The sequence below is a fragment of the Atractosteus spatula genome, chromosome 6 (genome assembly GCF_055471065.1).
Source record: "Atractosteus spatula isolate fAtrSpa1 chromosome 6, fAtrSpa1.hap1, whole genome shotgun sequence".
Lineage (NCBI taxonomy): Eukaryota > Metazoa > Chordata > Actinopteri > Semionotiformes > Lepisosteidae > Atractosteus > Atractosteus spatula.
The window spans coordinates 41,078,030-41,098,908 of NC_142711.1; the positions used below are offsets into that span (position 1 = coordinate 41,078,030).

General features: G+C 36.9%; 1 protein-coding gene across 1 annotated transcript in view; it reads right to left on the bottom strand.

Annotated features, from left to right (window-relative positions):
- The window catches only part of mrc1a (mannose receptor, C type 1a), a 43,943-nt gene that overhangs the window by 14,421 nt on the left and 8,643 nt on the right, over nucleotides 1-20,879 (bottom strand). Inside the window, exons 4-16 of the mRNA XM_088919428.1 lie at nucleotides 17,733-17,888; nucleotides 15,989-16,102; nucleotides 15,128-15,271; nucleotides 14,509-14,691; nucleotides 13,846-14,003; nucleotides 12,854-12,967; nucleotides 10,943-11,058; nucleotides 9,331-9,479; nucleotides 7,139-7,338; nucleotides 4,385-4,509; nucleotides 3,613-3,697; nucleotides 2,803-2,947; nucleotides 1,917-1,955 (exon numbers count right to left, since the gene is read on the bottom strand). Coding sequence (XP_088775554.1) covers nucleotides 1,917-1,955; nucleotides 2,803-2,947; nucleotides 3,613-3,697; nucleotides 4,385-4,509; nucleotides 7,139-7,338; nucleotides 9,331-9,479; nucleotides 10,943-11,058; nucleotides 12,854-12,967; nucleotides 13,846-14,003; nucleotides 14,509-14,691; nucleotides 15,128-15,271; nucleotides 15,989-16,102; nucleotides 17,733-17,888 — 1,728 coding nt within the window. The remainder of the gene's footprint in view (nucleotides 1-1,916; nucleotides 1,956-2,802; nucleotides 2,948-3,612; nucleotides 3,698-4,384; nucleotides 4,510-7,138; nucleotides 7,339-9,330; nucleotides 9,480-10,942; nucleotides 11,059-12,853; nucleotides 12,968-13,845; nucleotides 14,004-14,508; nucleotides 14,692-15,127; nucleotides 15,272-15,988; nucleotides 16,103-17,732; nucleotides 17,889-20,879) is intronic.

Sequence of the window (20,879 nt, forward strand, 5' to 3'; positions counted from 1 at the left end):
AATATTAATATGATTTGTTGTAGATAAATATATTTAATATACCATCATAATGCAATATTTAACAAGCTAGCCTCCTCAGTAACAGAGAGCAGAATGGCAAGTCATTTTTATATACAGTATGTCTTTCTGGGTTTTCATGTCCTTCCTTTACTTTACCTGATGTTGCCATGTCTTTACTCATTCCCCAGACTGTCTCCAAGATGTAAGTCAGATTTGTTTCTAACAATTACATGGCATTCCATTTTCTCGATGTATAGAATTTGTATACTTGATTTTTCTAATAGGTTTTTCAGAGCTTTGTCATTTTGTAGAGGAGCTAGTTTGGGCACGATGACGTCATCGCCCTCCTTGCATGTAGCAGGGACCTCAGCCGCCTGGGCTGAGGGAGGTCTCCCTTAGCTTATTCGGCTGGTTCCCTGTTGCGTTACACAGGAGACCCAGGTTTGCGCCCAGGTGTTGCGAGACGGAGTGGCGGGGGCACGATACCGCACGGAACCGCGACGATCACAATTTGAGTGTGGATTGTACCATCTCTCTAATTATATTATCTTTAAATCTCCTAGACCAGTAATTCTCGGTGCTTGTCCTGCAATGCAGGATGAACAAGCCAGTAGACTCATTCTTGGCATCATATTGCACTGGTGATTAGGGCCGCAGTTGGAACAAAAACTGGCAAGCACAAGGGTTCTCCAGGACTTTCAATAACTTTCCCATCTTTTGTTTGCCCATTTATCTTCAACAAACTGTATAATCACAGCCACCTGCATTCAATATTGGTGCGTCCACATTCAGAAACTTGCTTCCTTAATTGCCTTGCAACTATGCCACTATTATTATTTAAATGCTAGTCCTCTTCTCTTGGCTGTTTTCCACCATTTTCTACTCCATTTTGTCAGTATGTGAAGAAATAATGATAGAAGAGGTACTTTTTTAGCTAGACAAGCCTTTAAGCTAGCCATGGCATATACAGTAGTTTGTAGTTCTTTTAGGTGCAGCAGAGGTTGCTAGAACTACAGTGCCCAGACAGGCAATCAGTTATTTAACATGGTTAACTGACTTTTTCAGACGCAGTACATTTGCTTTCTATTCAGTGTGTCCACCATGTAGGAAGATGTGGCAGTCAAAGCAGTAGCTAATGGGGAAAGTATTCTGAGGAATGTTGGTGGAGACTTTGAAGTTAAAGAGGGAAGAAGATACATAAGAGATGTTGTGCTTTTTTGATGGTTCATACGTGGACTAGTGCCATTAGAAAGGAGGGTGTAAAAGCTTTTGTAGGGCTCCAAAGGGAAAAATTAAAGCTTGCTTTTGTCTCTCAAATGTTTATGGACGATAAAAAAATAGTGTGTGAGCACACCAAAATATCACTTAAACAAATAAAGTACTTTGGCACCTTCATTACAACTTCACTTTATTCAGACAGTCATTCCTCTTATGCTTGAGGTTAAACCTAATAGAACCTGGCTGTGGTCATTAGCATCATATACAGTACAGTGCCTTTCAGAAGTATTCAGTTTCATGAATACTTCTGAAAGGCACATACGTTTGCATAGTTTCACACTTTGTTGCTTTATAGCCTGCAGTAATTACATTTTAAAATTGCAATTATTTTATAAAGAAGCTATTCCACACATTCAAAGCAAAAAATGAAAAAGAAAGGAAGAGAAAATACTAAATTAAAGCTGTGAGGCTAATGGCAACTTTGAAATAATTCATTTTTTTCTGACATTTCTTTTAACTGATTTACCCTAAGAAATCTCCAGTTTGAGCATATGAAGAATAGTATGAATAAAATATAAAGTTTAAGAAATGTGTGTGCATCACTTTGTTATTTTACAAAACAGGACAGCATAGGATATGACCGAATAATTTTGCAAGCCACTGTATACTGTATGAACATAAAGCGTTTATGAACTTACGTGGCACAGTAGCATTTGGGGCTGCTTTCAGAGTAACTCCTGTAGAAAAATGAAAGTGTTTATTAGAATACGAAGTACTGCAGTATACAACTGTTAAGTACTCATGCACTTGTGTTGTGATTTCTGAAAGAATAATATTTCATATGTTGTAATCTATGTTGTTCCAATTTGAAATGGGTTGTAGCTAAACCCTTCATATATTTAAGAACTGACCACAATGTTTGATTGTTCATTCGTTTTTTTGTGGGGGAACACTTTTTTTATTATTTTTCTATATTTTACATGTAAATCCCATATTTTATAAGAATATAGAAATCTCCTTTAAAATGTTACCATTTTAATTTGGTTTCAGTAAAAGCAGCCTTCAAAATAACATACTGAAGGCTCCTTGTTAATTGTATGACTTGCTGCACTACTTTGTACTCATTGTTCTTCAAAGATTAAAACAATAAAGAGAACATTGTGTGAATTATTTATGAGAATTTAACCCATAATAACAACAAAAGTATATGTATCTTATAATATTTTCCAGCACTGATTTTACAATACAGCACACAGCGTGACAGGCATGAGGCAGGATGGCCATTGATCTATAGACAATGACTGTGAAAAGGTATGATTATTATTTCTACTTTTTTGCCGATGCTTTTCATCTAAGCTTCTCACATTTGTACCCATGAATATACTATAGATGGCTACATTATTGCAGCAATCAGAGAAACATACAGTACCTTGTTCCACTGTATTAAAGCAGTGTCCCACCAGGGAGCGGAGCCTTCTGTTTTGATTTCAGGGCCCTAATTACTACTCCATACTGCTAAAAAGTGACAGGTAGAATTTAAACATCCTATTAACATTGTGGCCTTCAGTGCATATGTTATGATACCTCTCCGAATTTTGCAAATCCAGTTATTGTAGTGTTCACAGTGTCGATCATTCCAAGGCAATCCAAAGAACAAGCTCGTTTCCCCACAGAGTTCTGCATCATTGTGATTGTTGGGTTCGCCATATCCCCAGTTCTCATAGGAAACCTGAGACACAGTTGCGAAAATGTTTCATCTCTATTAAACTGTATACACTGTACTGTATATGAAAAGATACAGTGGCTTGCAAAAGTAATTGCATATTTTGTTGTTTTATAGGCTGGAATCATGACATTTTGAAGTCATAATTACAGTATTAACAAGATATTCTACTCATTCAAAGAAAAAATTAACAGTCAAATAAAGCAAAAAGTAAAGTGAGTCAATATGAAAGAAAAAAGGAAAAATCAAGATCACATTAGCATTCAAACTCTATGACGTGACAAACCTTAACTAATTCAGATGCAGAAAATTACCTTAAAGACTCACACAGTTAAGTGGAGAATAGTGCTCATGATTTCACAATAAAAACACCTCTTACCAAGGCCTTGTGTAAAATTCTGTTACAATAACATATATTCAGTTTTTGAATGAAACATTTTTTTTAAATGTATAATTTCACAAAATGGGACATCATGGAAAGGTTGGGGATTATTTTTCAAGGTCCACTATATAAATATGTATGTAAAGTATATTCACAAGGCAACTAAACAATTAATCAACTACGTAAATACGAGATTGCCAGAGGCATAATGTGATCACTGAGCTACTGAACACTGAGTTCAACTGATTCATAACCATGTTTATGAGTCACAAAATTAAAAATGTCTCACCGATGTTCCATCACTCCACATAAATCCAGCATTGGGATCATGAAGATTAATTCCAATCCAGGCATTTTCATTATAGAAATGACCTCTATAAATTAGAAGTTAAAAAATAAGATATAATAATAGCTAAAATTAATTTGTTGTTTGGTTTTAATTAAATTGTTCATGATTTTTTCTGATCATTTCTGCTCTTTATTTTATGTATATTTTGAATTGGACAAAATGCCTGAATCAATTATACAAGAGTACTAGGCTTAAAGAGTACATTCATTTTTTTTTTCTGTTGGTAATACTGTATACAGAACATGAAATCACTTTCAAACATAAAATGACCTACAGTACAATAGGAGCTGCAGCTGATGTATATTATATATATATACTATATTACATAATACAGACAGTATACATTACATAACATATTTCACTTTTGTTGAGAAGGTATTTTATTATATGAAATATCCACTACAAATATTGCCTTGCTATCTGACTGTGAATATAGGTTTAAAAAAACCTGTCTGATTAGTTAAACTATTAAAATGTAACTACGTATTATAACCATACTAATAATATAATAATACTATAGTATAGTATAAAAAATTGAACTGGAATATTTAACAATGATAAATACAGAAAAAGTTTTACTGTGTATCACTTTCTATGATAATGATCATAGATACATTTCTTTAATGTGTATAATGCTACATGTTTTGGAGCCAGAAGTGTTTTGGACATTTCAGAAGCTGAAGCTGTCCCTAACAGAAGCTATTGTACTTACATGTTGCCATATACTTCATGAAGTTCCGCCTCACTGTGAATGCTGAGTAGATCACCTCCTATTGCTACACAGAAGTCCCGGGCTTCAAACCATGTCTTTTTATTCTTTAAATTTTTCTTAAAAAGCTGGAGAAACAACAAAAAAAAAATAAACACAAAACATATTTTTAATTGGAAATTTACATGTATAAACTTGGGTGGCATGGTAGTGGATTACATTGCTTCCTTACAGGACTAGGGCCCTGGGTTCAGTTCCAGACATAGGGTGCTACTGTTTCTCTGTTTATATTGTATTGAATTTGTATGTTCTCCCTGTGTTCATGTGGCTTCCTCTCGCAACCCAAAGACATTCTGGTAGGTTAACTGGCTTCTGAAAAAATTAGCTCTTGTGTGTGCATGTCTATCCAGGATGTACAGTACCCTGACTTGTGCTTGTGTCTGAGATAAGCTCTTGACCTTAAATTGGATTTAAAAATGAATGGTTAAAAACTGGATGAATGGGTGGACATACAAACTTTGTGTTCTCAATTATTTACTGTACATGCTGTTTAAAGACGTTTCAGTCTATTGGAGACAAATATCATTTCAGAATCTTGTGTCCAGCAGTGAAGACATGCTACCTAACAAGGCCATAGTTGTGTAGATCCTTGGGAAAATATGATAAGATGGGAAACAACTGCACATGGTGGAGATTCAGTTGTTTGGTCTAGTTCTAAAATGATGAAACAAGCTTACTAATGCATAGGTATAGCGTGATTTTTTTGCTTTAGCTTGCCTGGCTGAGGAAATGACAGTTCTGTCACAACTGCCTCACTTACAAGGGATAATCCAGGGAAAAAAGCTACTGAGGTGAAGCAGGCAGAAAGGGAGTAGCACTAGAAAAGAGTTCAGCACAGTGAGAATTTACATGTTCAGGGGTGCTGAAATGGAACAGAAGCAAAAGATGCTATGGCAACCCAGAGAATTAGCCTACATGCAGGTAGAAAAACAACTACTGCTGGCTGCAATTTGTTAGATGGAATGTATGAGGATGTATTCCTGGCAGAACCCCCAAAAGAAGAAGAGATGTCAGCTATGTTCATGGATGGGAGCTTTAGGGGTGGTAAGAGCCAGGGTCAGACACCTTACAAGTTGAACATCAAACAAAGGAAAGGGTAAAAGGGTGAGGGGAAACTTGTTACAGTAGTTGCTAGCACCACAACCGGGGAGTCCTCAGGGACTATGAGGGCTGTGAATGAGGAGACAATGAAAACAAGGATTGGGAAAAAAAGAAGTAATGAAGTAAAGCACAGACAACATGACAGGAGCAGAACCATTTTCTGTGGAGAGTCTGAGGCCGAAGTGGTATGAAAGTGATTCCGGTCTTAGTTTTTAGAGGATGAATGTGATAAAGGTAAGGTCTTGCTAATGCCGAATGAGAAAATTGTGAACTTCCCACACAACCAAATACAGAGTGCTAGAAAACATACAGGTATCACAGCATTGTGTGCAGTCTACAGAATATAATACTATGCCATTCCACACCCCACAAAGTGTAGCAATCCACCAGTCTTTGCCCTTTCACCTTAAAGCTCACCTCTCCTTGCCTTTTCTAAAAACCAAGGAAAGTTCCCCCTCTTCCCCCACTCCGCCTACACAGGTACGTAGGGGGGCAGAAGTGTGAGTACATCACACTTAGAATTTGCCCTTCCCTGTTTAACAAACCCTATTAATTGCATTTTGTATCTGTGACAAATCCTCAAGGGGAGGTACCTCCCCCATGGCCTATTTTTTTCTCAAAGCTTTCCCTCTATCTAAGATGGCAATGCACAACTCACAGAAGACAAGACAGCAAAACATACTGGAGCAGGCATTAGTTCCAGTTTAGATAAATAGTGCACCAAACCAGGAAAGGGACAGTGAGAGGACAAGGGAGAATCATGCACCCGAGCCTGTGCTGCAGACAGGCCGAGTCAACAAAAAGGTATAGTTTTCAACTATAAAATAAGTTATGGTGCTATAGCTTACACTGCTAAACTACAGCACAAGCTGCTACACTACAATTCCAGTATTTGGACTGAAGTCATAAACTGCCCAGCTATTGAACAAGCTGAAAAGGAGACGCTGTGTGACCACACCAAGCCAGAATTATGCAACATTGTGAGGACAGCATTGTGAGCTCTGTGAATCTGTGAAGCCTACACCCTAGTGACACAGTGAAGACGACACCAAGGAGATGCCATAGAGACAGAGCCTGTGGAGCAGTGTGAGACGATGCCTGGGAGGCGCTAGATGCTAGCTGAAATGGCCAAACCCAAAGTGAAAGCTACTCATTAGTAACCTCCACAATTGATGAGAAATACTCTGGCATGTTTGATTGTTTGTGCCAGCAGTAGTTTACTGTATCTGCCCCGCATCAGTAGTTAGGAACTGGAAGAAGTACTGTAAGATGCTCAAAGAGGAGCATAGGTTTTTTTTGTTCATGATTTTATTGAATAGTGTTTGTTTACTCATATGTAAATGTAACTAGTCCTGGGGTGTGTCTGTAGTCAGAGACCCACCTAGCACCTGTGCCCTTATTGAGCCACTTTATGCAGCATCACACTTTATTGTCAGTATTCATACTTCATTACTATCCCAGTTCCTGCTGCTTTTTGGAACTTTTGATCACATTTGTATTAGTCCTTTTATATGAAAAGTGATTAGTTATGTGCTTACTTACAGTCTTTAACTATACTACTTCAGCATAATTTGTAATAAAAGTTATGGTTTTCACCTTGAAGCATGATTTACCCTGGGCCATCACTGTCCAATCAGAAGGGCAATCGCCAGTGGGGAATGTTGTCGGGGCTGGGGTCGTTGTCACTCCATCAGCAAGATGCTTGCAGATGTATTTTTCATTACTATCACAGTTTATGACATCCCATAACCCAGCAAAAGTTCCTGTGGTCAAGGCAACACAGCCCTGTTTCCTGCCTTTGAAAAATGAAGATCAAAAGATTATGAAAGGAAGAAGGTGACATAAAGTTCAAAATGGAACCTTACAGAAAATACAATAAAAACATAGTCCTGTATTTCTTCTAGGCAAACTGTCACGATTGTAGTCCCTCCCTCTTAAGGGCGCTCTGGCTCTTCCTTGTTTTGCCTCATTCCCCGCACCTGTTCCTTATTCCAGCCCCTTTTCAGTTCCCCCTTAAAAGCCAGATGCTGACACTAATCAGGGCTTTGCATTGGTTTCCGCATCATGCAAGCCCGGGTCCTGGATGTGTCTGGCTCCGATATGTTTTTAACTTTCTGTGCCTGTTCCCGTTCCCCCTGCCGGTCCCGACCCGGTTCCCGTTTTTAATCTCCTGTCTTGGATGGATCGCCTGGCCATGGACTTATGCTTGTTTTTGGATATCTCTTTGGACTCGTCTCTGGATTTGTTTGCCTCGTTACACCTTCCCTGACCACCAGCACTCCTTGGACACGCCCTCCTGTTTTTATTCCCGTATCCTGCATGACTTTTTCCTAGTGTTTCCTCACTCTACCCCGGATTGTGTTGTCCGCATAGGGTCCGGAAAGAACTGTTCGTGACACAAACAATGTGTCAGACACATACTGACTGTAGGACTAAGGAATTCCAATCTTTCTGACATTGTTTCTCTTTTAATCAAAAGCAATGCCACCCGTGAAACTAATTTTGACAGACCTCTACTTTACACTGTTTGAATTATAATATTTCCAGCTGTGTTCTGTGTACTACTGTGTACTGTGTACTGTCAGCAGCCATATCACCCTGCAACTCACAACTGGGAACCCATTGAAACTAAGCAGGTGTGAGCCTGGTCAGTACCTGGATGGGAGACCTCCTGGGAAAAACTAAGGTTGCTGCTGGAAGAGGTGTTAGTGGGGCCAGCAGGGGGCGCTCACCCTGCGGTCCATGTGGGTCCTAATGCCCCAGTATAGTGACGGGGACACTATACTGTAAACAGGTGCCGTCCTTCGGATGAGACGTAAAACTGAGGTCCTGACTCTCTGTGGTCGTTAAAAATCCCAGGGCGTTTCTCGAACAGAGCAGGGATGTCACCCTGGCGTCCTGGCCAAATTTCCCATTGGCCCTTACCAATAATGGCCTCCTAATAACCCCCATCTATGAACTGGCTTCTTTACTCTGCTCTCCTCCCCACTAATAGCTGATGTGTGGTGGGCGTTCTGGCACACTATGGCTGCCATCACATCATCCAGGTGGATGCTGCACATTGGTGGTGAGGGGAGTCCCCATTACCTGTAAAGCACTTTGAGTGGAGTGTCCAAAAAAGTGCTATATAAGTGTAAGCAATTATTATTATTATTACTACCTTGGTCAGTGTTTCTTGAGCCTAGGTCCTGGTGAACTTGTGTGTCTTGTATTGCTTGCCTCAAGTTCTTAATCACAGGTAATATTTAATTCATTCTTATATTTTAGGTGTGTTTTTAAGTTTTCTTTCTTATATGGTTATATGGTTTAGGAAACATATCAATCATGTGCCATTTCCAATTCCTTTTCAAACCTTCCCAAATTTATGTAACAAATAAATGCAACTAATTAGACATACAGTATGCAGAAAGTAAAAAATAAATAAATAAACACACTATGGGAAGTGTTGGATACATTGTCATTACCACTTGAGTCTGTTCATCCTAAATTGATCACCTGATCACTGAACACTGACTGCAAAAAAAAGTTCTTAACAAACAGATCGTTTGCATTAATTAGCACTTGTGATTAAGGGCCCAACTAGAATGAAAACCAGCAGATAGACTGGACTATCAAGAACCAGATTGAGAACCTCTGCTCTAGTCATTCTAAGTTTTGAGCTTTAGAATAAATTAATAACTAACTAATTAAAGAGTAGTATATGTCAAATTTGAAATAACACAAACACAAAAATCTACCTTTACCATACCTGCACAACTGATAGAAAATAATATTTATGAACTGCATACCTGGCATCCCGGCATTAAAGTGAGTGAAGTGCACAGCTGCAGTGTTAGTCCACACAAAAGTATCCCGGTCAGCAGTATTAGAAAGGCCCGTCCAAAAATATTTCTCAGACCTCAGTCCAACCAGGCTAATGAGAAAGGCATTTTCATACCTAGAAAAAAAATCACTTATGAGAATTATGTCAAATAAAAATGTCATGCACAAACACATGCAGAAAAATTCATACTGTATACCAGCCCACAGAAAACAACATAAAAACACTGATACCAGGTGGTGGCTGGGGTTATATAGGAAAAAATATTTTTTAAAGCACTGCTGGGAGGGTGCTTTAGTAATAGTATAGTTTTTTATGTCGCACATGCAGACACAAAATGTGCAACCATGTTACAAACACATTTTGGTTCTGGTAAAATTGTAAATATTTGTAATTGTATAATAATTGTAAATATACATTCCCTAGATCCTTCAAAAGTTGTATAGCAATTCTGTACTAAAGTGCATTATTTTTGCCCAAAGTACAGTACTTTACCTTGCTGACATGGTGATTTTATTTTGATTCAGATTTTGATATAATTAACTTGGTGTGATCTATTTTGTGAACTAGGCTTGCTTTAAAATTAACACTTACAATCCCACCCCCACATCACTGATACCCCATCAATTTCCACCAAAGAACCCATAAGCAAAAGGCAAACTGCATTCAAATGCTCTAACGCCCAACCTCTGGTGCCATGGATCACAGCAGAAGAAAGCTCCAAGTAAATAGTATCCTGTGATACCAGGGGAAGGAATATCCCAACAAAATCCCAATATTTTTCAAGCTGCAGTAAGACCAGCCACCCAAAAACATTTCTGCCACTTAGGGAGGCCAAGATCAGAGTGGTTGGGGATAGCAAGGAATATAATTGTATGAGATTCTCAACAGCAAATACCAAGTCACAATTTATTACGTAGTTCTGATGCCAAAACACAATCTACTATCCCTAGGGTGAACATTGGAATAAAATAAATCCTGTAGTCTAGATGGAGAAACCAGCCTTTTCAAAATGTGGTCTCTTATAGTTTAAAGTCATTTTTAAATGACAGCATTTGTGTATGCATAATTATGTTATGCTTTTCTTGATGAGTTTGTAATTACAAACTTATTTGGATTTGTTTGTTACCTCTATTAAACCAAAAATGGGAAGAAGACTGTGTACATTTTTTTTCTGCAATATGAGTAACAAGTCAGAACTCCAATTCCAATCAGTGACTGAGGAGCTAGAACCAACTGGAGGAGTTGTGCACCCAACAGTTCAAGTCCTCAGCAGTCTAGCCCACTGTTTGCTCACAAGTCATGGTACAGTACATCTACTTGGAGAATCATGATTACAGTCAGTCTTGTACTACCCAACCCCCAAATACAAAGGCATTCACTGAATAATTATTTTAATCTGTGAGTTGTAGCATTTTCAAAAATAGTTTTGCACTGTGTAATCATAGGGATGTTCTCAGAAATACACACAAAGCATATAAGGAAAATGTAAAGATAAAAAGCCTAGCTCAACAGTATGGTAGTCACTATAGCACTGTACTGTGGTACTGTAGTAATGTACAGTAGCACTGTAGTCTTACCTGTCAGCAATATCAACCAAATGGGCTTCTAAGCTCCTACACTTCTGAGTTGCACTTTCAAATGTCTGAGTCTCTGATCCAACATAGTAGCAGGATAACCCATATCTGATCCATCCCTAGAAGACAAAAAATTCATTACATCATTGGTAACGTATAAAATGAAAATGGAAGACTGAATTGGATTGCTGAACATGAATATTTTGGCAAAACAGTTATTTATTCATTACAAAATAACCTTGTCAGCACTAAAATTCAAATGTGTTTAAATGATCAGATTAATTTCTGAAACTATTTTAAAAATATTAATAAAGTATATCTTCTGAAAAAATACTGTCAAGTCATATTTACTTTACAATTTGTTTGTGATTGTGTTTTAATGCTGAATTTCAATATCTTTTTCAAGTACTAATAATTAAAAATCCTAAAAATCCTAAAACTATTCCCTGGCCTTCTGAACTATGAGAATTCTCTGTATCTATCTCTGATACATTAACATACCAGACTCGTATATACTGTAAAAGCATATTCTTTTCATAAGGGATATTTCATTCTTAAATTTATTTTCTGAAGTCATGAGATGTTGTTTCCTGGCACACTTATGTGCTCCACACTGAAGGAATTAAAGCTGTATAGTAATTTGAATAATTCAGTCACATCTTTATGCAAAGAGTAGTGTGGGAGTATGACACAAGATACCCATTAGGTTGCTGTAGACAACCTGGCTTCTTTCAAGAAACACCTGGATGAGGTCTTCTAAACACTAAATTTCAAATGGGCGAAATGACCTTGTCTCATATTTAATATTTCTTATTGTTACTCAATTATATTGTTACTCAATGAAAAATGCTTATAAACTATTAAAATAATTTTGAAAAACAACCTCTAAAGAAATCAGTCTATAAAACTTTAAGACACTATCAATAATTTAGTAGATCAAAAATAGTTATTGGTTTATGCAGAAGCCAAATGAGAATGAATACTCCACATAAGATATACTGTACAGTGTATTCTGTAGACTGTAGACTATTTTTCTAAAAATTCTGTACTATGAGAGGTAAAATGGATTTGAAGCTGAGTTTTTTTTTTAAATTAACTTCCAAACATTATGTTAAAACGCACAGGAATATTTTATTTCAGAATATTTTAAACCTTCACAGAATAACAGTGTTCAAACGCTGAGCATTTTTAAATATAGCTTTCATTTTGATGAACATTAACTGTTTCCAAACTGAAGTTGACAGGGTTGTTTTTCCACATACTGTTGTGTTATACTAAAGTTGAGCAAGATTAATAAATAGTCATAAATATAAGGTAATAGCCCTGGAGGGACAGGAATTTAATACAGTAATTCCATTATTTTCTGTCATGGCCATAATGCCAAAGAAACAGATCTTAAATCTACTATAGTTACTGTAGCTTAAACTGGACTGTGACTTTAATACAGTCCACCTACTGTACAGTAGTTTTTTTCCATGAAAGGATCGCTATGACAGAAATTAAAGAAATGGATTAATTTTTAATTAAAGAAATTAGTCTTAACTATTTTTGTTTGTGATAATAAATACAAGTTGCTGTATTATCCCATAGAACTGTATAGTTTTGATTTTAAATGTGCAGCATACTGTATATGGTGGCAGTCAGAATTCTGGAGTCACCAAGACCATATAACTGACTCAAATAAATGAAATAGAAAAATGTTATGCACATTATATGCCCTTTAACAGCTTTAATATTGCACTGTTGCCACCAACATTATTATTTTATGTTGCTGGTATTTTTTCACATTCCAATTTATAATGTGTAAATAATGTCACATTGCCAGTATCTTTTTATTTCTTTCAAATGAACAGTCACTATATCAACCTGTCCTTGTCATTTGGATGATGATCATAAGAAAACTGTAAAACATACCGCTTTGCAACCTTCACTCACGACCGCAGGTGGACCCTGTTGGATGGATGAGGCCTTTTTCTTGCAAATGTATCCATAGGCCTTTTCACAGACATGATCTGCCCACTTCCCTTCCTGATAGGAAACATTCAAAAGAGGCTGCTTTCACCACTGGCACCCCATTCAAAATTTTAATTTCATTTTAAATATGTTTTTAAGCATATTAGTCAAAGGAAAATAAACTTGCATTTACAGCAATGACCAGAAGTGTCCATTTATACAGCAGGGCATGTACAGTATGAGAGCAATATGTTTTAAGTACCATGCTCAAGGGTACAGCAGCCGCGTTCATTATTTGAACCCATGACTCTTTTGGTTTATTCTAATCACTACTCAACTGTACTGTCCTGTAGTACAGGGTTATCATGAAGCTACTCACACAAACAGGAACAAATGGTCATCTACAATAACACCAAAGAACTACAGCTTTGGCAGATGTAAATGCCCTTCAGGGTGAACTGTCATTGTCCATGTGGTCAAATATGTTTGTGTAACAAATTAACTAATCCATTATTCATTTTTCTCACAATGCAGTTCTTTGAATAGGTCAACTAATTGTGTAGGTCAAAAGGGCATGAAGAGCATACTACAAAAACAACAAAACAGAATAGCAGTTTGTCCGAAAGACTTGACTTTGATTCAATTTGATGGTAACTGAAGAAGATTTATGTATGATTATACAAAAAAGGAAACATCTAACAACGCTCACAGATGTCATCACGCAGATAAGGATGCGGTGATATGGACACACAGGTCAGATAAATATTTATAAATGAGATTCAACAGCAATGTGTAGGGCAATCAGAAGAAAGATAGAAAAGAATATGGAAAGATGGAAACTAAAAATATGAAAGTATGAAAGGCTAAAAGATAAAAAGGAAGAGCAGCAGTGGGATACAGTACATGTTTCTCAGGGTATGGAAACCCCCACTATCTTTAAACAAAAGTGTTACCTTTCCTTTCATAAGGACACAGTCCTCCTGCATATTGGTGGCATGGCTTGGTTCCCCTGTCAACCATTTTGTGAATGTCACATGGGTCCTGTCAGTCCATTCAAACAACATTGACATTTTCTGGTCATTCAGGCCTATCCAGAGTTCATCTGTTGGCACTAAAGAACAATAATATATTTTGTTAAAAGCCAAGCTAATTTTTAATTCAAAGGATTGCAGGGAAATTATTTGCTGTTGTTTGGAAAACAACACAGAGCTATAAGCTAAAATGACAACGTTCAGAAAACTAAATCCACTGCATGCAGGGATAAAAAGTGTAATTTTTCCATATCTATGACACGAGTCAAATGGTAAATTACATGCAGAAGTGGATTGTACACCTTCCATGATGATTACTACTGTACCAAATCAGTACACCACCAAAACTGTTAGTGTTCCATTAAAATGGAAATGATAAGAAGCTCTTCACACCCAAATTGGCAGGACACATCTGCACATTATCTTGACTATGCACTTGTAGCATTTTAAGCCGCATGAGCAGTGCACAATATAAAGAATCATTGATATCAAGCAATATAGGAATGCTGATCACAAATGTAAAGGAAATCACACCAAGTCTAAGGGATGTAGAGGGGAGTTTCAGTAGATACACATTCTACTCACAGTAGCCAAGCTGTGAAATGACAAAGCTGTGTTCCTCAATGTTATGGATACTGGCAAGATCACCACCTTCCTTGTGACATGCAGCCAGAGCTTCTTTCCATATTTGTTTAGTTCGTTCTAAGGAATAGCAATGGCCAGCATAGGGCACCCAGTGACTTGGACAGTAACTGGGCTGGGTACTCGCTGCAGAAGAAGAAATCAAACATAAAATAAAGCAGTGACAATGCTTTTTATGTGCAGTCATCTTTTACAATGATCAACTGCATAAGGTACACATTTTGCAAAAATCCGGTTAAAGGTATTGTATAGGGCTGAAGGTCAAAGCAACGTCCAGAACAGTAGATTATAGCTTCTTCAGCTATTGAAGCACAGTACAGAAAGTTCCTAATGTATAAAACGAAGACTGCCTTACAATACAGTTAGCTACACGAACTGATTTCATTGATGAGTTCTTTAGATTTATACAAGCTATGGATTTTAACTAGTGCTATGATCAATCCAAGAATGTAGGTTAAGAAATTATAAGAAACAACGTCAATATGTTGTACGGCATGTTTCAGCCATTGTGAAGCCTACATTAAAAGACTTAAGAAAGCGGACTTAAGCAATCAGCGTTAACCTGGAATCACGGGGTTTACATTGGTAGTATTTCCTTTTCTGCAGATATATCCAAGTTTCTTCGAACATACTGAGTCTTCCCATTTGGCTGCTTTTCCTGGATTTATAACAGCACAGTTCAGACCTGGCTGTGAAGACGGGTGCCCTGTAATGTGAAAGAGAGATGCCAAAAAGAAAAAAAAATCATTCACAAAATAATTAAAAAGTAGTAGAACCTATAGGCTCTTACATTACGTCTAACATAATTTACCAATGCCTAAAAGTAGAATTCTCATTCAAATATGAATATGTCCTGCTGTTTTTAGCGAAATCAACTAGAAAGGTAGTTATATCCATGGAAAAGGGTCTAACAGTTATCAAGTGAACAGTGCTACAGAGTATTACAACTAATTTGTGATCTGTGAAACAGACTGCACAGACAAGGTACACAGACTTTGACTTTGCTTTGAGTACTTCCTTTGCAGTCAGTGATGGAAAAATCAAAGAATCTCTAAAGATATTTTCTGTTTCAAGAGGGTTATGTTTTTAAATAGGGTAAGTAGACATTAACATTATGTTTCTCATCACCTTTTCACTTTCAATTCAAGGAATTTAAATTCTTTTGAAATACCCAGAAATGAATATTGCTGCTTCATAGTGGTTCACCTCACCTTAAATTTAATCCTTTAAATTCACTCAAGCTTTTGAAGATATAATAAAAAAAAACATGCTGAATCACAATGGCAGTCAATCAGAAAGGTGGAGGAAAGTGCACTTATAAAAGTCACCTGACATAAGAAAACATGTAGTACACATCCGTTCCCCACAGGGATGCATGCTACAGCGTCTTTGATGTTAACTTTAAATAAAAATTAGCACTCACCTGGTGCCCAGTTTAGATATCTAAATGGACTTCCATCAATCCATTGCCAACCAGTCTCAAACTCCAGACTATTCAATCCAATCCACAGTGGCGATCCCAGATTTTCTGTCAATCCTATTTTTTTTTTAAAAACAGTAAAGCATTGGTACTCTACAAGCATACCTCCTGAGCAGCACGGTCAATATATGCAAACACCATTCCTACAGTATTTTTATGATGTGGTAAAGGCAATCATAATTTTTAAAGAAGATTTGCTTGCAATTATGACAATATATTGTACCCGCTCGATCATCTTTTAGGTAACCAATTTAAATTCTAATGCTTCTGCTGCATACAGAATATTTTTCTATTTGAAACTTGTAAACATTATTATTAGGTTGTTTCCTTTTTGATACGTTTTTTTTTTAATTACCACACACTGACATTTCCAAGTTTACTTTTTAAGACCATTTATCCCTCTGTTAATTGTGCTATCAATCTGATTGGAGATGTGGGAAGCCTATTGATTAAATGTCATGCAGTAACTGTTATTTATTATATTTCTTGTTTAAATGTAGTGATTTTATTCTGAAAAGTACAACTGCCTTGAAGGAATGAAAAAATAACTGATTAAATAATCAAATGCTTTCATTTTCTGGATACATATAAACAAATTTAAGTTGGTTTAAATAAAATTATTTCTACACCCTTTAGGAAAAACAAGTTTGATGTTTTAATATGGCAATTTGAGTGCATTTACAATGTACCATAAGTGTAAAAAATGAATGAGCTTAAAACGTCTTGTTTAAAACTAGATTTTACACAAGGCATTGAAGGCTAAAAAAGTAAATTAATAAGACACTTGTGTTTTAACTATTGCATCTACATTTCAGCTGATACTTATAGTTGAGCTCTTAAACTAAACCAAACAGCCTTAAAAAATGGTGTATATTTTTTGTTGGGAAATCTGCCCAAAATAATTTAGAAAACTGAAAAAAATGCATGTACAGTGTGCTGAAAATTATTTTACTGGCTCTGTTACTCTGCCTACACTGGCTCCTGCTGTAAGCCATTATGCCCCTAAGAGACAGTACTTTCCTACGTACAGTATACATGTGAAAACAAATTTAGGTTTGGAAAAATTATACAAAAACAGAGTATCTTAAATCCACTGATGTATTTTTTTATCCTGTTCCTAATAGTATGGTAATTAAAGTTTCTTGAAACCACTTTCAATGAGGAAATAACTTCATTTATTGTATTGTAATGTAATCTGTTTTTTTTCCATTGACCTCAGAATCAAAATACTAATGTACTGTGCTGTAGAGCAAAAAAAGGATAGAACATGAAACATTAAAGGTTGTGTTTATCACAAAATATTTCATAGTAGTTCGCATGTTATCTTGGGAAACAATCGTAAAAGACTTATGGATTATTAAGATTATTAAAGGTTGCATTTAATATTGGGTGGCATGTTGATTTGCTAATTATTGTTGTACGGTATCAGACCATTATGCTAAAATTATTTTTTATTTCTTTTCTTTCTAAAACTAAATGTAAGTAAATGCATTGTGAGGCAAAACTGAAATGGTTATTAATAAATAGAGACTAATGTGAACAAACAAAGGATTTTTTGCACTACTGTCTCTTCTCCATCTTTTATAAAAGTTTCCCAGTAATGATACTGCTCACCACACCTTCGAAATGTGGCATTTGTACTCGCACCTTTCCAGGTGTGGCCCCATCTATTTTTGAGTATTTCTACCTGAGAGATATGTTTGTTCGTGTAATTCCACAATGCTCAGCAAGTCTGCACCCTGCTGCTGACAGCTTCTTCTCGCTTGGTGCCAGGTCAGAACAGCTTGGGTGTTCCTCTGGTACAGGACACCTGTTACAGGGTGGGTATCCCATCCAGAAGTTGCTATTTGAACAAACACACATGCACATTGTAAGATGAAAAACAGCTGGCCATATCAGTAACAACTTTAAATTTCAAATCAACTATCACTGCTCATTTCTATTCTTCATACTGATTCAGTTGAATGTGAAAAAAAAAACTTCCAGTTCCTTAAAAATGGAATTTTCTTTAAAAAATACCATAAGGTAGCTTGCTACCACGCTCATTAATCTCATTAGCCTGATTAACCTTTGGCAAAAGGCAAAGCTCAAACACAAGGTCTATATAACTTTGTTGGGGTTATCAAAGAAGAGTATTTATAAACAATCTGTTCAGCCACTGGGTGTACAGCTGGCCATAACAAAGCCCTTTCTACAGACATGGGACTGTGTAACACTGCCAGTGTGAGATACTTCTGTACAATGAATAGGGGGCTTTTTCTGCTTCACGTCTTATCATGTCTAGGGTACATCCTGTATACGAAAGTCTTTTTTTCTGATGACCCATTCAGATCATCTGTGTATCAACACAAAATATAGAGTTAAAAAGTCCACTAAATACTGTACTTTTAGTAATCCTCTAGAAAACATGACATGTAGAACGTGACCTCTATTATACTATCTGCTGTACATGGGCAATTAGCTCTATGAAATTCAAAATGAGTGCTTTGGAGAAATTAGCAGAAATAAAATTGATTCACGTGAAACAATTTTCCTTTGCTGAGTAATAGGTTCATACTGCAAAATAATGCTTCCTATCAGAAAGGAAGCTTCTTTGATTATATGTATTATTTATATTGATCAGGTAATGAGTGGTGGCTTGGCAAAGTGGTGAGGCACAGCTGGTCTGAATGAGTGCTTAGCACTTAGAGGGAGTGAATTCCATGTGGGGGATAGGAGCTGTCAGGATAGGCTCTGCATTGAATTAGCCACTCCCCTGGACTAAGAGGGTTATAAGAGCAATAGAGTTTTAGTTTATTTCTAACCTTCACCCTGAAGGATGGAGAAGAGAGACCTCTTGCAAGTAACAGACTGGGCTGGTTTAAAGTCCTGTGGGACTCAGTGAGATAGGGAGGCTTGAGAAAATTCAGCTTAGGCTGTATTGAGGCTCCATGGTACTTCATTTCCCAGGCTCAAAGGAGATGAAGGACACTGTCTGGGAACAGGGTTGGCCTGCAGTCCCAAGGCTGACTACAGTTGTTAGCACCTGTAGGAGTGGGGCATTCCTTGGCAAGGTAGCAGTGTATCTTCTCCCCACAGCTGAGAGAGTAGTCTAGTGATGTGTACTCCCTGTGCATTACCATCAGCAGATAGACAGGGTGTCTCAGAGTGTGAAATGAGTGAAAAACAATAAACTGCATGTTGCTTCCACAGGGATGCAAGTGCAGGTTGTCTCAATGTGCCCTTGGTCAAACAGGACCATCAGGGAAATTAAGTAATGGGCCGAGTTATTGGTTATTAATCAAGATTTGGTACTTGAAGAAAATGAAACCCATGTGATTATTTCACTGAAGATTGGGTGACATAAAGTTAGTCTAAATTAAGTACCCCAGTGCCTTGTTGTGAATATTGATGAATGAAGTGAAGATTACAATTGAGCGGTATGAATTAATTAAGTTGAATACTCCAGTGCATTCTCAATCCAGTAGAGACAAATGGAGAGAAATGTAGAAGAAAGAGGACTGTGGAGTCTTCCCCAAGAGGGAAACAACATGAAAGAGCCAGGATCCTGGAAGGGGTCTGAAAAACTAAGGATGAACCACTTGAAACAGAAAAACAGAAAAACCTGAGATGATGTGTTGGTATTATGGTAGTCTGTGTCAGCAGATGTCACAATGTCATACAACAAATGAAGATACAGTATAGGCAAATTCAGCACTATTCAGGCAATATGTTTTTCTCTTTTGCTTCAGACTGCTGAAAAGGAAATACTGAAAGGGATTGTCTTGCTACTAAAAGGCCATAAATCGAAGTGTTGCCCAGGTCAATGTATCATTTTGCAAAGTACAGGACTTTCTCTGAGGGTACATATTTGACATTTCTTTGTTGGTTTTTCACTATACCACGTATAAAGTGATGTCCCCCTTCCTATCCTCAGTTGTATTGTATTTGACCACTGGAGTCATGATGAGAGGAAAAGGGAATAATCAAGTGATAAGAGCAAAGGAAGTGAGATATGTTAAAGTTGGGAAGTCAGGAACCAGATGTCTGTGCAGACCTTACATAATAACCTCTTAGTAAGTTACAGAAAACAGGAAAATAAAATGATTCCACTACACTGTCAATATTATAGTACTTAAACAGTTTTTCAGAACAGTATAAGGAATGTGAATTTTCAAACTAGTAAATTGGAATCTCTGTGAAAGTGTCAGTACTGACGGTTTAGCAAAAATCTACTGTATTTTTAGTGTGCTAGAGAAAGTATAAGGACAATGTGTCTAACTTACCTATACCTATTATAGGAAATCAAATCATAGTATAAGATTCCTTAAACAAGATTCATTATATTGTTTTTCCTTAATATTACATGTTAAGTTAAATAACAACATCATTAAGCCATCAGATATAAGAAATGTGTATTGCATACAAGTAGCATCCTAGTAGCTTTACTATCTTTAAACTCTGAGAAGATTTGCTGACAGATTTGGTGTTTAACTTTATTAACCTTTAACTAAATGGAGTTATTTAAAATTACTGGCAGTATAAACAGTGACTGATTCAATAGGTCACATACTGTAATACATTTGGACAAGACTAGTAAAATGGTTGCACTAGTTTTGTTATCAGGTTACAGCCTCCCTGATCTGAACCTGAGGAGTGAGTTGTTATTGGACTTCTGTATTTGGCATGGACTGCTCAGAATGCACACCATGTTCAAACACAAGGTTGCTCATGAGTGAATTTGGTACCAGAGCTCCTTAGGCCAGTTGTTATTGACTTCGTGATCATATCATCAGTTTTAAGGATGTATATTCTGACATTCAGGTAGAGGGAGAGGCAAAGCTGTCAACTGAAC